The sequence below is a fragment of the Leopardus geoffroyi genome, chromosome B1 (assembly GCF_018350155.1).
Source record: "Leopardus geoffroyi isolate Oge1 chromosome B1, O.geoffroyi_Oge1_pat1.0, whole genome shotgun sequence".
NCBI classification, from domain to species: domain Eukaryota; kingdom Metazoa; phylum Chordata; class Mammalia; order Carnivora; family Felidae; genus Leopardus; species Leopardus geoffroyi.
The window spans coordinates 116,701,966-116,717,550 of record NC_059327.1 but is presented as its reverse complement, the minus strand read 5'-3'; the positions used below and the strand labels follow the sequence as shown (position 1 = coordinate 116,717,550).

The window sequence follows — 15,585 nt, the reverse complement described above, 5'->3', positions numbered from 1 at the left end:
AAAAAAAAAAACTTAAGAGGATAGCCAGTTACCTCAGCCCAGGGCACCTGTGATCAGGTTATATCCCTAGATCTAGTCTATGGACTGGCTTCTCTCCCATCCCTTTCAGGCTGGGTATATGTGAGTGTGTGTGTGGAGAGGAGATGGGTATCCGCTGTTTGGACTTTTGAAACAAAAAGGGAAAAACTTGAAAAGCAGTAAGCAAAATAAAAACCATCAGTGTGAATATTATGGGATTGTTACTTAATTAAAAAAAATTCTTGCTAAAAATAATAGGAACATTGTTGAAAAAGAACCCTTCTGACTAATGTCTGTTCCTTGGTGTTCTACATCTTTTACTCCCTGCCTTATAAAAATATAGTTAATGAATTTAAGTTCTGGTGTAGAAAAGGGAGTATGCCCTGGTCTTTGGCCAGGAATTCCCCTCCACCAACATTCCCACATACCCCCTCCATCCCCACCCCAGTTACTCTTCATGACATCTTCTGGTGGTTTTCCTTTGCAGCCCTCATCAGAATTTAGAATTCCAGTGTGGATTTAGCTACATGTTTAATGTTGGCCTGTCTAGCTAGAATGCAGTCTCCCTGAGGGCCAGGTCCTTGTCGGTCTTGTTCACCCTATTGCCTGTCCCCTTGGCTACCATGGTTCTTGGCATATGGGGGACAAATGTATATTGAATAATAACTAATGCTTTAAATGACTCCGTTTTTTAAAAATGGGTTCTTCAGCTCTGGCCCAGTTGGTTCACTTGAGGAAAAGGGTTGACAAAATGTGAGTTTCTGATAAGATTTTCACATTCATTCGGTAAACATTTATTGAGGGCCTGTCTCCAGGTCACGCCCTGGAAATGCCATATGAATAGGACGTGACTGATGCCATCCTGGACCTCAGAACCTAGAGGGACAGACGTGCATATATGTGAAGAACTACAGTTCTCTATGGAAGGTTGTAATAGAGATGCGAACACGAGTCTTTGCAGGGTACAAAAGGAAAGAATTTGATTCGCCTGGGGCATGAACGTTTTTACCCAGACAGGGATGTTTGCATTGGGTCTTTGCAGGAAGACGGGGAAGTTTGGCAGGTCAACTAGTAGGAACAAGAGGATCCCAAGCTGGGGATGGAGTCAGAGATATGAAAATGAATGGTGTGTTTGGACAGTGATGTGTGTTTTAGGGGGTGAGTTGTGAATCCTTCCCCAGGGAGTTTGGATCTGATCTTTAAGGAACCAGGGAACCTAGAGATGGTAAGAATTGTGGATGGAGTTCAGCAGCGGGCAGCATTCACTGGAGACGAGTTGATGCTGTGGCTAGAAAATCAAACCATTCACTGCAGTTGCAGGCAATTTCCACTAAAAAACAGCCTTAATTAAGAGTTCATAATGTATCTTTTCATAGAAACAAATTCTAGAATTTGACAGAGGTGAATATTTTGCCAGAAACGGGTAGCTCTTTTAAAATGTATTCTTCAGGCAAAGACTTTTTAATTTTTTTACGTTGACTTTTAGAAACACTTGAAAAACATTTTCAAAAATTGTACTCAGATAAGTGTTATAGTAGAAGTGCCTGTAGAACAAACCGCGTGAATCTTAACGTGACATGTAACATTTTTAATTAAATATTTTGGATTCTTCGGATGAATGAAATGCCTAGGTCTTCTCCCCCTACGCTGTGATTAAAGGCATGCCCCTTTATCAATACCTCCCCAATCCAAACCAAACTTCTCTCTCTTGCAGTTCCACGGCAGCCTTCAAATGACTTGTTTGAAATATTTGAAATTGAAAGAGGAGTCAGTGCAGACGATGAAGCAAAGGATGATCCAGGTAGATACTTACATTTTAGTAGTGTTACAATGACATTTTAGTGTCTCCTTCCATTTCATGCAAATGGCTTTTAAATGGTAGATTATTTAGTTATGTCTGGGAAAAAACATACTTTATTTTTTACAACTCGGTTTCCTTTGCGGTTCCACAATTGTTAAGTGAAAATCATGATATATCATCATTGTCTTCTTTTAAAAAAAATATTAAAGCTGCACTTCAACTGTGAGGAGGAAATCATGTTTTGTAACTGATGATGTAACAAGGTCATAATTTGGCAACATTGGCGTGTTCTATTCTTACAGCTGAACACACAGGCACAATTGTTCTAAGTCAGGATTCGTGTGATCTTTGATATCTGGTGGGGTAGTTCTATGTGGCTGGAAGAGAACATGTGTACAGACAGAGAACAAGTTTGTTTTTATGGTTAGTCATTGGGTTTGCGGTCTACTCATCTTTCTGGTCATTTTCTCATAGGTGTTCTGATACACAGTTGTAATTTCGACCATGGGCTTTGTGGATGGATCAGAGAAAAAGACAGTGACTTGCACTGGGAACCAGTTAGAGATCCAACAGGTAAAACCGTTAATATAGAGCAGTTTGATCCTCTCTGAGGGTCCTAGTTCTGACAATCAAGAACACTGTAACATGCCTCTGTGTTTACCCTCTTTATTCAGTAAAGAAAGATCTCGTTTAGCATTTCATATTCCATTTTTTTAAGTGAACTAAACTTGTTAGCAATAAACTAGAATAATATTATGGGAAGACAAGTAGTTCACTAAAAGGCCAGCTAATTTCCCTCACTGAGGTTGGTAAGTAAAACATTTAGACTCATTCTAACATATAATTTTCAAGTTATTTATAGTGCCCCATTCCCGAGCATGAAAGAAGTAATATCATGGTACATCAGCCATGGTGGTAGTCCCTAGTTATTTTCTCAATTAGGTCTTTTTAAAGATTTGACACATTGCAGAAAGAGACACTGGAAATTTCTGTGAAGTTGTGAATATTTCTCTGGAAAAAATTTCAGTCTACTTTAGATGCTGGTGAAATTAATTACAAATTACTACCATTTATTCCACAAGAGAATGTTATTAGAAAGGTTGAGTTAGACATAGCTGCTTGGAAAATTAAGACTTTTAAATTGCATGCTTCCTGGGGTGCCTGAGTAGCTCTACAGTAGCAATATAACAGATTTTTTAAATGAAAATTTGAAGTAAGCTTTTAAAATATGAATATTCAATAAGCTTAAATGGGTTTTTAGATTTCTCTTAGCTATAAAATAAATTTTAGTGACCCCACCTGCCTGCCTCCCGCAAACACTCTTCTCATTTAAGGTGACTCTGAGCAAGACGTTATCTGTTTGTTTATTTTTGAGAGAGTTGGAATAAGAGCAGGGGAGGGGGCAGAGAGAGAATCCCAAGCAGGTTCCTTGCTGTTAGCACAGAGTCCCGCATGGGGCCAGATCCCACAAACCTCTAGATCATGACCTGAGCCAAAACCAAGAGTCGGATGCTCAACCGACTGAGCCACCCAAGCACCCCAGAGCATGACGTTATTATTAATGTCACAAATATCTGTGAATAAGACAGAAACCATGTATTTAATATCTACTGCAGTCCTGACTCATTCATCATCTCATTGGTTCTATTTAATCTACTCTTATCCTGTGAAGCAGGTAATATTGTCCTGTTTCACAAAGGAGATCCTGAGGCCCAGAGGTGGTATACATTTCCTCAGGCCACAAAGCTAAACAAGGGACTTCCCCTCCAGGTGTCCCTGTACTTCCTGTGGCCTCAGCCATCTCCGGCAGGTGCACTGTTTATGATCAGCACATGTCAGGAGTGTAGGTTTGACCACTGACCTGAAGTAGTTTGCTACAGGATGAGGGAGCTTTAGCAGTCATGTGTGACAGGCTGGTACACACCGTTCATGGCTGTAACGAGTAACTCTTTCAAGTAAGGTACATTGTGAGAATAATTCATGCTAAACTCAGAAGAATTCATTATACTTCCATGTAGGCATCCTACGTAGAAAATCTATGTAAAATACTTGATTTTCAGAATTAAAATACTAAATTGGTTCTAAAGCATAGTATTTAAACACTTTTTGTTAGTCATTACCTATGTTGCTGTTTAAATTTGTTGTGCCCCAAATTCCACTTGCCCTCTGAGAGAGAGGATTGGAAATTAGAATGGTAGACAAAAACGTTTGGAATGGCCATTTGGCTATGACAGAACAGAACAAACTGAAAGGAAGTGATGGCTGTTTGGGTGACTGGGTAGCTCTTGATGATTGATTCTGGCCCCTGGAGGATGAGCTTCTGGGGTTGCTCCAGGTTTTACCAATTTGGATGAATTGGGTATTGAACTTGCATATTGAAGACATACCAGCCAAACAGAGTAGAATGACTCAGAGCCCAAGGAGAAAGTGGCAGTGTGTGCTGAAAGAAATTAGCTCTAAAACATTAGATCAATAGGCGATATTTAAGAGGGTGAAATGTATGCAGAGTGAGTGCAGGGTATGGCTCATGGTCTAGAAACCAACTACACACGTGTGGGAAGGGGAGGAAGTGCCTTAGTGTAAACAGATTCTAGGGGTCAGACTGAAAACTTCAGGAAATGTTGAAAATTAGAAACTTTTTATTGTTCCAAGGAAGGAGACAGGGAGCTAGCTCTCAAGGCACTGTCTCCCCATGGGGTTAGTACAGGAAGCTTTCATTCAGTGTATTAGGGGGAAGGGGCAAGAGGCTTGCATAGGCATTTTTTGGTTCAACTGTGCATGCCTAACATGTAGGCATGCGAGTGCATACATTGTATATTCAAAAGATGGCATAAAACTGCCCCTAGGAAGAAATCTTAGTATTATAACGAGCTACAGGTAACTTCAGAACAATCAGGGGGAGCTTCTCAGACCCTCATCTCCAGTCCAGCTCAGACTGGCTCACGTAAGGGGCCAGCAGGTAAAACATGTTCCTTCTCTGCTTTTGTCCCTTCCCTCCTCCCTTCTGTTGATAGCTAGGATGCACAGGGAAGTTACTCAAATAAGAGAGGTGAAAGCCTTTTTGAACGGAATCTGTGTCATCACTGTCATTTCCATAGACATAGGATATTTTTTCCAGAGTGGAAAATCCACTTTGGTGGGTTCTTTCTCATCTGAAAAGAATAGAGATAATTGTAGGTCACTCATAAGAAAATGACCTAGATGGAAAGGTAGCTTGAAGCCTATGGGAAACAAGTGAAGAACCAAAATGTTTAGCTTGGGGAAGAAGTAATGGAGCAAGACTTCTTTTCAAATACTTGACCAACAACAAGGGGATGAGAAGTCAGATCAGTAGGTAAAAGCTACAGGAAGATCAGTTTTGGTTCACTCTCGGAACTTTGCAATCAACAGAGCTGTCTAAAAAGAACAGAATGACATGGAAATAGGGAGGTCTCCCCTGGTGGGGGTGTTTGGGTGACATACAGCAAGAGGTTGTTTTGAGCAGTGGATAAGGGTTGAATTAGAAAACCTCATACACAGCCTCCAAGAGCCTCTGACTCAGATTCGAATGCCCCCAGGTCATCCCAAAGAGATTACTGAGCAGCAGGGCTCTGGCTTGGAAAGTGGATGGAAGACCAAAGGGTGGCAGAGTGAAAGAAGGCATAGCAATGCGTGGCATATGTCATGGTGGAATTGCAGACAAACTTTTTAGAATATGTTGGGAAAATCTAACCAAATACTGATGGAAATACTATTAAAGCTTAGTATGGAAAATGCCTGTTTTTCTTCTAGGAAGTTCAGGGGCGTGAGTGTGTGTGTATCACAAGCTAAGACCAGAGCAGAATATAACCAATTTAATAAATGATTCCTTTGTATTGCCTAATTACCAAGCTTATTGTTTACTTGCTTCTATCTAGATTATGCCATTTGTAAAGGAATATATATTTGGATTTCCAGTTACGACTGATTTTAATGTGCATTTCTTATGCAAGATCCAGATCTGCAGATATTCTCATATGCTAATATCTCTAAGAAAACCCTCAATTAAAACACACAACTTTGAGAAACAGCTGCAAAGTAAATTCATTTGCTGGCTCTTCTTCCTGGTGCTCATTAGGTTTTGTTTATCACATTCAGTCTTCAACCTAATTGTGAGAGAGTGGAATTAATGCATGCCTCTAAGGGACAGAGAAGATTGTGCTGCTGACTGATGTGATGTGCTGCAGGCATGTGGCTGTGGCCCTGAAGACACACCCTTCTGTAAATGTCAAGGCTTGACCCTGGGATGGGGGTGGGGGCTTTTCCTGAAACCCCAATCTCTGGGGATCAGGGTTAAAGGAAGCTGACTCAATGCTCTGTCTACTACTGATCACTACTCACTTAAATATATAGCAAGTAAGCCAGCATGTACATGCAAGCGTGTCTGTTGCAGCATTAAATATTATTTTGAAATACACAAACATGGAAAAACAACTCAACAGTGAAAATAAAAACTCCCTCTCCCAGCCCTGGCCCCCAGTTACCCTCTCCAGATGGCAACTAGTTTCTTGCTTATCTTTCCAGAGGGATCTTTTTCTACACAACAGCATCTTGCTTTTGTCATTTGAAGATACTGTCCTTTCGTTTTTTTAATGTCTTATTTTTGAGACAGCCAGTGAGTACGCATGAGCTGCGAGGGGCAAAGAGAGAGGGAGACAGAGGATCCAAAGTCGGGCTCAGTTCTGGCAGCAGAGAGCCCGAGGTAGGGCTTGAACTCATACTGTGAGCTTAAGACCTGAGCCAAAGTCCAATGTTTAACTGAGCCACTCAGGTACCCCAGAAGATACTGTCTTTGAAGAGTTTAGAGGCACATGGACTTTGAAGCCCAAAGGCTTGGGCTGAAACCCAGTGCCACTGCTCACTAGCTTTGACTTGGAGCAAGTTATTTAAGTGGAGATGGTCATATCTATTAAACGTATGTAAAATATTTAAAGCAGTGCCTGGCCCACAGTTAGTTACCAATAAAACAGTATTAGCTATTGTTGTTGAAGATTGTCCTGTAAACAGAACACCCTTATTCTTATTTATGGCTGTTAACTCCATTCCTTCTTCGATGTACCACACTATATTTAACCAGCCATCCACTGAGGCACATTCCAGCAGAACAGTGCTCCAGTGAAGATTGTCCATGTATCATTTCATATACGCTTGAATATATCTGTAGGATAAATTCCTAAATTGGAATGGCTAGGTCACAGGGAATTAGCATTTTGAATTTTGATAAGTTCTCAAAATTGCCCTTCATAAGAGTTGTAGCAATTTATGCTTCTGCCAATAATATTTAAGAACCATTCCCAATAGATCTTATCCAACTATTTTTTTTTAAGGTTGAGAGAGAGCACGTGCACGCAGGGGAGGGGCAGAGAGGGGGTTAGAGAGAATTCTAAGGCCCCCACACTGTCAGTGTGAATCCCGATGGGGCTCTCGATCCCACAAACCGTGAGATCACAACCTGAGCCAAAAATCAAGAGCAGGACACTTACCTGACTGAGCCACCCAGCTGCCCCTAAATTATTTTTATCCTTGCCAAATTTAAATGTGACAAGGCCTCCCCTTTTAATTTGACTTTCTCTTATAGGAAAAGATGGTCAACTTTTCACAGGATTTAAGTAATTTTTTTTCTATGATGCCCTTTATTTTGTGCATGTTTGATTTGTAAAGCTCTTTAGATAAAACGGGAACTTGGTTCTTTTTATGTTTTTCAGATTTTTTTTTTTTTTTTTGCTCATCTTACTGTTTTGTGCTATTTTTATCTTAAAAGTAAAAATTTGGAGGGCATTTGCTATGATGAGCACGGGTGTAAGTGATGAATCACTAAAGTCTACTCCTGAAACTAATACTGTATGTTAACTAACTAGAATTTAAATAAAAACTTGAAATTACAAAAAAAAAAACTTTTAAATAAAAATTTGAAACTTAAATGTTCTTCACGAAGAAACTGGCTAAATTATTAATGGCATGCTTGGAGCTATGAAGAATGTCTATTTGTTGACAGAAAAATGGCTAATATATTTCATGAAAAAAAGGAAGTTACCACACTGGGAAAATGTTTATACTCATGTGCATTAGCATTCATATATCTCCATAGGACAATGTTCAGAAGTTAAAATGTTAGTAATTATCTCTGGTTTTTGGGATCATGGCTTATTTAAATTTTCTCTATGCTTTTGTACTTCTGTTTTTCCTACAGTGGGCATTACTGTATTACTTCTGTTTAAAAAACAAAAAATTGGGGTGCCTGGGTGGCTCAGTCGGTTAAGTGTCTGACTTTGGCTCAGGTCACGATCTCACCGTTCGTGAGTTCGAGCCCTGCATGGGGCTCTGTGCTGACAGCTCAGAGCCTGGAGCCTACTTCAGATTCTGTGTCTCCCCCTCTCTCTACCCCTCCCCTGCTCACGCTCTGTGTCTCTCTCAATAATAAACGTTAAAAATTTTTTTAAAAACAAAAAATTAAGCCCTTTGTATTTGAGAGGTAAATCCCAGCAAACTGTAATGATCTTAGTTGTCTAGCTGGGCTGGTTTCTCAGCAAGGCCATGATGTATAAGTAAAACTGCCAAACTCCCCCTCATTTTCTTTTGGCCACACAATTAATAGGTAAGGTAATGGACATTATGTTGTTGTCTTTGTAAATTGAAGTTGTAAAGGCACAAACCAGTGTAGAGTTACAAATAAGTACCTTCAAATTTTATCGCCTAACTTTCTGGCAAGTTCTGCAGCATTGTTTCTCAAAAAAAAAAAAAAAAAAAAAACACTTTCGATACTATAATGCTTTAAACTGAAACCATGAAAGTGTCTAATATAGTTTTATATTTAAACCAGTATTTTGGAATCAGAAATAAAATTTTTATCTAATAGGTAACTTGTTTGAAGCACGAGATCCATTTTTCCCTTAGCTACCACGGCACCCTGGTAACATTTCCTTTTAAAAAGGGAAAGAATCCTTTAACGTAAAACAAAAACCTGGTTCCCCCAGAGCAACTCTATAGAGGAAGAGCAGTGGTGGCCTTGCTCACCGCTCACCGTGATTTACGCTGTAGCTTTAAATACCTGTGCAAAAGGACTAATTGACTCTCATGTCGTGGTTTGCCTGCAGTGTCTGGCATAGAGATATTAGCGAACATTCCACAGGGTCTTAAGGTAATCCTTGTTTTCTTAAAACTTGCAGGTTAACTGTAATAACCTTATATCTTAGTCTTAACCCAAATACCTGTGATGATTCAAAGCTGACTTACAGGGAGACACGTAAGCCCCAGCTAAATGTTTTGGCCCCAAATATTGTTTGGATTAATTTGGCAAGGCACAGGGACAGGAGGAAAAGAAATATGTGTGTGTTCGCTGAGTCAAGTACATGCCTCCAGGACCTATTTCCCCTCAGGTTTTTGCTGTGTTCTTGGAATATCATTTATTCAACACATGACCTCAAAGCTCTACCATGTGGCAGGAATGTAAAATGGGGTGGTTTGGGGGAAAGGTTGGTCCTGACATCAACGAGTTCACGGTCTGCTGGGGGACAGAAACCCGTAAACCAGGGATTTCGGTCTGAGAGCAGCGGGCGCTGCATAGGAGGCCAGGCAGTTCTGAGCGCAAAGTGTTTCCCTGCCCCTCACTGGCCAGACGACCCCTTGGGTGCCCTCACCTCTCCAAGCCTTGGTTTCTGCAGATGCACAACACACCAAATTCCTGTTCACTTCAGAGACCAGTTAGCAGGGCTGAAGGTGTTCCCTTTAAAGAGCCTGGCCCAGGGAAGTATATGCTAGTTGCCTATTTGGTCCTGTGAATGCTCAGAGGGAACTTGGTAGAGCAGTCACTTGAAGAATAGGACATCCCCCAAATAATCTTGTTTTACACAGATTAAGCATAAGAAAGGATGGTTTATCTTTTCACTGAGAAATAAGCAGCGTCTCTACCAAAACAGGTGCATGTGGTCAGCATTCCAACCACATATTTCTTACGGACAAATCAGTGCTGAAACACAGGGTTGTTTTTCAGTTGGCTGTAATAAAACAGCTGGTGGGGGGATGTCACTTGTATATGGACTGTTTCCAAATACTACTTGCAACTTTCCCTCTCTTGGGAAGCAATATCCCCCCACTTCACTGCTCCTTAAACTACCCGCCCCCCACTATTGTGGTTACTCTAACAATAGGGGGAAGCAAACTCTGTAGCCCTAGGGATCTGAGGCCATCATCAGACTGATTTGTCCAAATTGAAAGTGTTTATTAATTTGTGTACATGTAAATGTAATAAACATTCTATATATTATGTATCATGTTACAGATTTGCTTTGATATAAACATGTCTTAAGCTACTTACCTACAAAAAAAATTGATGCTCCAGGAAGATGTAGAGGTTTCCAGAACACCTCTGCATCTTCCTGGGATTAGACGTACTCCCATGTAAGAAAAACAGCAAAACTGACCTTTGCAAAGGACCCTTCTTGCTTTAGAGATTAAAAAAAAAAAAAAAAAAAGTGGAGAGAAGAGAGAATAAACAGATCCAGTGCCCCTTTAGATCACCGTCTGCTCTGCTGCCTGGAGGTTAATTATCCACATAGAAAATTCTCCCTGACAATTTAGAGTCAGCCAGCCAGCCAGCTTGACAACATAATCAGACGCTGGTGAGGATCAGGAGATGGGGAGCTTGTGTCTTCCCGTGTATGTCTGCTCATACTCAGCAGGAAATATTCATGGTGTTAGGATTACTAATTATCTATCGTGTCCTTGCCATAATTTGTACTCTCCAGGAGCCAAGTATTTTCTGTAAACACAAACCATAGAATTTAAAGTAGGCATAGAAATAAGATCCCCCTCCCCACCCCCGCAAATGTGGAATTCTGTACAAGGGACTATCCCAGTTTGCAGTTTCTGCAAAGTAAATCTTACTTAAGTTTCGCCATCCATGCTGTCTGTGCTAGAAAGGGATGTCGGCACGTACACACACAGCCCTGCTTTTCCCATTCCAGGTGGACAATATCTGACAGTCTCGGGAGCCAAAGGCCCAGGGGGAAAGGCCGCTCGCTTGGTGCTACCTCTCGGCCACCTCATGCATTCAGGGGACCTGTGCCTGTCGTTCAGGCACAAGGTGACTGGGCTGCACTCCGGCACGCTCCAGGTGTTTGTGAGAAAACACGGTGCCCACGGAGCAGCCCTGTGGGGAAGAAATGGTGGCCGTGGCTGGAGGCACACACAGATCACCTTGCGAGGGGCTGACGTCAAGAGCGTAAGTAGAACCGCGAAGGAGGCAGAGCCTGGGAAGTTTTCCTTTCAGAGGAGAACTGTAGGATCTGAATCTGAAGAAGCCTTGTTCTCTTCATTAATTCAGGCACAAAGCTTTGTTTTTCTGGGTATGAGAGCTCCGTTCATTCATTGCCTCTTCCTTTAATCCCTTTTGCTGCTGCTTATGTTCTTCGTTGCAACCTCTGATCACTGCCACTCTCCCCCCAGCCTTGGTGAAAATTCCCTATTTTTAGTGAAGAAAATTCAGGAATCGAAAAGGAAAAAAAAAAAGTTAACAGCAACTTGAAAGGGCAGAGGGGGTGAGCTTAACTGTTGCTGCTTTTCCTTTTTCTTCAACTCCTTTATTTTTCAGTTACCCTAAAGTGTTTCTTTTTTGAAGTATTTCTTTAAAGTCTTTTTTTTTTTTTCCCCCTTTGCCTCAGAGATCATAGTTAAACAGCCTTGGGTGGGAACCCAGAACAATATGCTTGGGAAGTCCTATTCAGGAGAGGATGTGGGAAAAGCTTTGATTGAGTATGTAAGTTTTATCTTAAGTAATCAAGTCATAGGTGGCAATAAGATGCACTATAGCATCCCGCCGAAATAATGTTTTTGGAGGAGCATCTTTATGCTCCTATTCATAAACCTTGCTATTAGGAGATTATGCATAGGTGACCACAGATATAGTTTCGAGAAACTATGTTAAAAGGGATAGACTCCATTTATATAAGCTTTTATCCGTCTTAGATTTATTGTACTCTTTGAAAAAAAGTGTAACATTGTCTGGAAAAAAAAAGGCATTTCAAATCCTAGCACAGGAAGGTTTCTGTTTTTAAAAAAGCAAGGATGATCTACAGAAGATAAAATACAAGAAAGTTTTTGTTCTTTACGTAGGTAAAACAACACTGTGATTTCAGTATGGTGTTTGGTCTGAGTCCATTTTAGGCCAACAAAGTCAGCCTAACCCAAGGAGGAAATAGCAAACATCCACGATAGGCGGCCTGATTATGATCTTCCAGAGTTTTGGCTCTTATTTCTACATCTTTATATCTGTCTCATTTACTTCTGTCCTTGGTAATCTTTCACAAAGTGTCCGCTTCATAAACATTCCTAAACTGAAGTAGTCTGTCATTCACAATGGCTTTTTAAAGAGTAACATGTGTCTGATTAACAGTTTACTCATGATTTCAGTTTCTACCAAAAGGCAAGCCTCAGGTGACCCTGGCTATGTTCTAGTCTTTCCTTCTGTCGAGTAAGTTTACTGTTTGGTTTTGGGGGAACGTTTGCCTTTATTTTGTGAAACGAATGGGCATTGGGAAGGGGCAGAGGAGGCTTGACTGGTGTGTGCATTCTCTCCCTAGGTCATCTTCAGAGGTGAAAAAAGGCGTGGCCACACTGGGGAGATTGGATTGGATGATGTGAGCCTGAGAAAAGGCCACTGCTCTGAAGAACGCGAGCAACTCCCGAACTAGCAATGAACTCCCCCTGTGGCTCTTTTCTTTTTCCAATCTTCACCTCCTGTCCTCTCCTCCCTCTTATCAGGTCTAGGAGAAGAATGGGTCAGTGGGTCAAGAGAAGGTCTGGTGGGTGACCCACACCTTGCTGGCCTGCTTTTGTGCAATTCCAGTGAATAGTGACACCCTCCTTGGAATATAGGGGGCACCTGTAGACACATCCAAGCCAGCTTTCGGTGTTGCTTTCCATCCTGTGTCTTTTTTGGGACGGGCCCTGGATGTGACCTGTGCCATCGCTCCTTCTGGTTACAGGTGTTCCTAGTAGCAAACCATGGGAGAAGTTTTCAAAGGAAATCTGTGCAAATGGCCATTCTGTTATCTGTTCAGTGTTGTACCATGAGTAGTATTGACTTCCCCTAAGAGATGTTGTACAATGTGCTTGTGAAATTGGTTTCTCCCCTTGGCTTGTTAGCTCTGGCCTGACCTGAACTCTGACTTTTACTGCCATTCACTTTATAAAAGAAGGGTGTGTAACTTATCAAGATGCATTTATTCTCGTTATCTGTATTTTTCTTTTAAAGACATGACGTAGAATGGACACGTAATCCTTCGTTAGTAGTATTGTGTTTCGTGTAAATGTGCTATTGATATTAAGTAGTTACGTGTTCCTAATATATACAGACTCTAGTTGCAAGGGAAAAGGCAGCTTGCGAGCTCTTGAATTAAAAAATACCCGGTGAAATGTCATCCAGTTCCATGACCTTATTTTGGCAGCAAGAGAAAATTGGAAGAGATGTCAGGTGTGGTAGTGGAGGGATGAATTTTTTCATGGCCTTGAGTTTGATCACGATACAGGATAGCGAACCATTCATGTGGACAAGAAGCTGAAGTTTACATATAAAACTCTCACTGTTCCAGGGTATACTTTAAAACCAACAGTTTTTACCATAATAACATGGCGCTCTTTGGTAATCAGTAAAACATGTTGTAAAAGTTCTGGTTGTTTCAGAGAAAAGATCCTGTTTATGGAAGGGTGAGGGGAAGTGTGGGGGAAGCTCCGTTGGGACAGATTTTCATACAGGTTTTAGATCCGCATACATGGAGGCAGGTCTAGCTCCTAACGTATGTGCCGTCTTGTCAGAAGGGGTCAGGGAGCAGGTCCTGTGCCTGGATGCATTGATGTGTTGGAATGGGACTCACGCACACATTAGAGCAATAAAATCTGGGAACCCTCCCCCCAACCACATTTCCTCCCTGCCGATTTTACCTATATATGAAAAAAATACCTAACTTTTAAAAGGCAACTTAGTCCTGAGACTTTTACTTCATTCCTGATTAAGTAATCAAAATATTCTCTGCTGTTTTTGCCAGGAATCACAAAGATGATTAAAGGGTTGGAAAAAAAGATCTATGATGAAAAATTAAAGGAACTGGGATTATCCAGCGTGGAGAAGAGAAGACTGAGGGGCAAACCATTGCTGGTTTTCAAGTGTATGAATGGTTGGTACAGAGAGGATGGTGACCAGCTGTTCTCCATATGCGCTAAGAATAGAACAAGAGGAAACAGGCCTAGACTGGAGTGTGAGGGGGCATTTCCTGGCAGGGACAATTGTTAAATTAGAATCCTTTGTTAAAAAAAAAAAAAAAAGTTAATCTCTCTCCCTCTCCTCTTTCTCTCCCTCTCCCTCTTCTCTTTCTCTCCCTTTCCCTGTCTCTCTTCTTTCTCTCCCTCTCTTTTCTCTTTCTCCCTCACCCTCTTCGAAGGTTTAAAAATAGATAAAAATGTGTTTATTTAAGATGGTTAAAGATGTTCTTACATCAAGATAGAGTGACAGATTAAAGAATCTTCCAAAAGCTGTTTTGATCCTATTACTAGGTAATGAAAATCTTCGGAACTTAGTCATTCGGATGAGGCCAAGGTCTAATTTAGGCATTTACCTCTTAGCCTCCTAATGGAGGAGAATCAAAAGGGGGAAAAAACCCATCAAATGGGGAGCTCACTGAAAGATCTCTCCCTTTATGGCAAACCTAACAGGATTAAAACAGTAAAATATCTGTCCATCATACTCTTTTAAGAATATTGTTTTTTGTTTTTGTTTTTGTTTTTTTTTTCCCTATCTCAATGATGTCCTAATGTGGTAGGGTTCGTTTCTTTTTTTGGTAAAAGTATAACCCTTTCACCTGTTCAGTGGATGATAGTTCAGGTTTTTAAAGAGACCATAGCAAGGAACAGAGGCTAGAGAGTTGTTTTTGTTTTGTTTTTTTTTTTTTTAATCTGGTGCATTCTCTCTGCAATGTGTGTGACAAATTGGCCACTGATAGAGAGTGCTATGCTATGCTCAACACCAGTTTCATGATCCTTGCTTCACCCAGCCGCTATAATTCAGTTTCATTTGTCAATGGGAATCTCCCAAGTTCCACAAATTCACCTATTTTTCCAAAAAAAAAAAAAAAAAATTACCAACAGAGTATCTTTAGTCATTTCACTTGGTGAAGGCAGGATGGGAGCAGGGATGTAAATCTGTGAGCCTTTGAATAGGGGCCAGATGGTATGGCTTTAGATCCATTTTTAATGATTCATTTCCTTTGTGGTCATTTAACTGCACAAGTGAAGAGGAAAGGGGGAAATAATTGAAAATGTCACTTTTAGGTGCCAATAATGGATTGCACTAAACTGACAGAAGTTATCCAAAGTACTGTATAACATCTTGTTTATTATTTAATGTTTTCTAAAGTGAAAAATGTTAGTGGTTTTCCAAACAGCCAAATAAAAATAATTCTTTGTAAATAAAAGCACTGTTAATGATACCTATTGTCTGTTATTGTTTGAGTTTTATTTTGTTTTTAGTCAGGAGAATACTGGAGCAGTCTGAGGTTTCACGTAGGCCATCTATCGTAGAACCCCTCTTACTGCTTGGAAGTGACCCACATCAGGATGCTTTCTAGGCTATGAAACAGGAGACCCTCTTCATCAGCACGCACAGGGCACGTCATACCTTAGCAAATTGCTTTAGTTACATTCCCTTGTATCTCACTTCAACATTAGCCTCAAGTCCTTTTATAGGAAGGCAGGATAAA

General features: G+C 40.8%; 1 protein-coding gene across 6 annotated transcripts in view; it reads left to right on the top strand.

Annotated features, from left to right (window-relative positions):
• NPNT (nephronectin) overlaps window positions 1-15,315 on the top strand; it is an 82,716-nt gene extending 67,401 nt beyond the window's left edge. For 4 of the 6 annotated variants that reach the window (XM_045471230.1, XM_045471200.1, XM_045471211.1 and 1 more), the window contains 4 exons: window positions 1,733-1,819; window positions 2,294-2,392; window positions 10,801-11,057; window positions 12,415-15,315. In XM_045471230.1, coding sequence (XP_045327186.1) covers window positions 1,733-1,819; window positions 2,294-2,392; window positions 10,801-11,057; window positions 12,415-12,525 — 554 coding nt within the window. In that variant the 3' untranslated portion in view covers window positions 12,526-15,315. The remainder of the gene's footprint in view (window positions 1-1,732; window positions 1,820-2,293; window positions 2,393-10,800; window positions 11,058-12,414) is intronic. The other 2 variants (XM_045471216.1, XM_045471225.1) reach the window with 2 other exon arrangements.
• The last annotated feature ends 270 nt before the right edge of the window (window positions 15,316-15,585 follow it).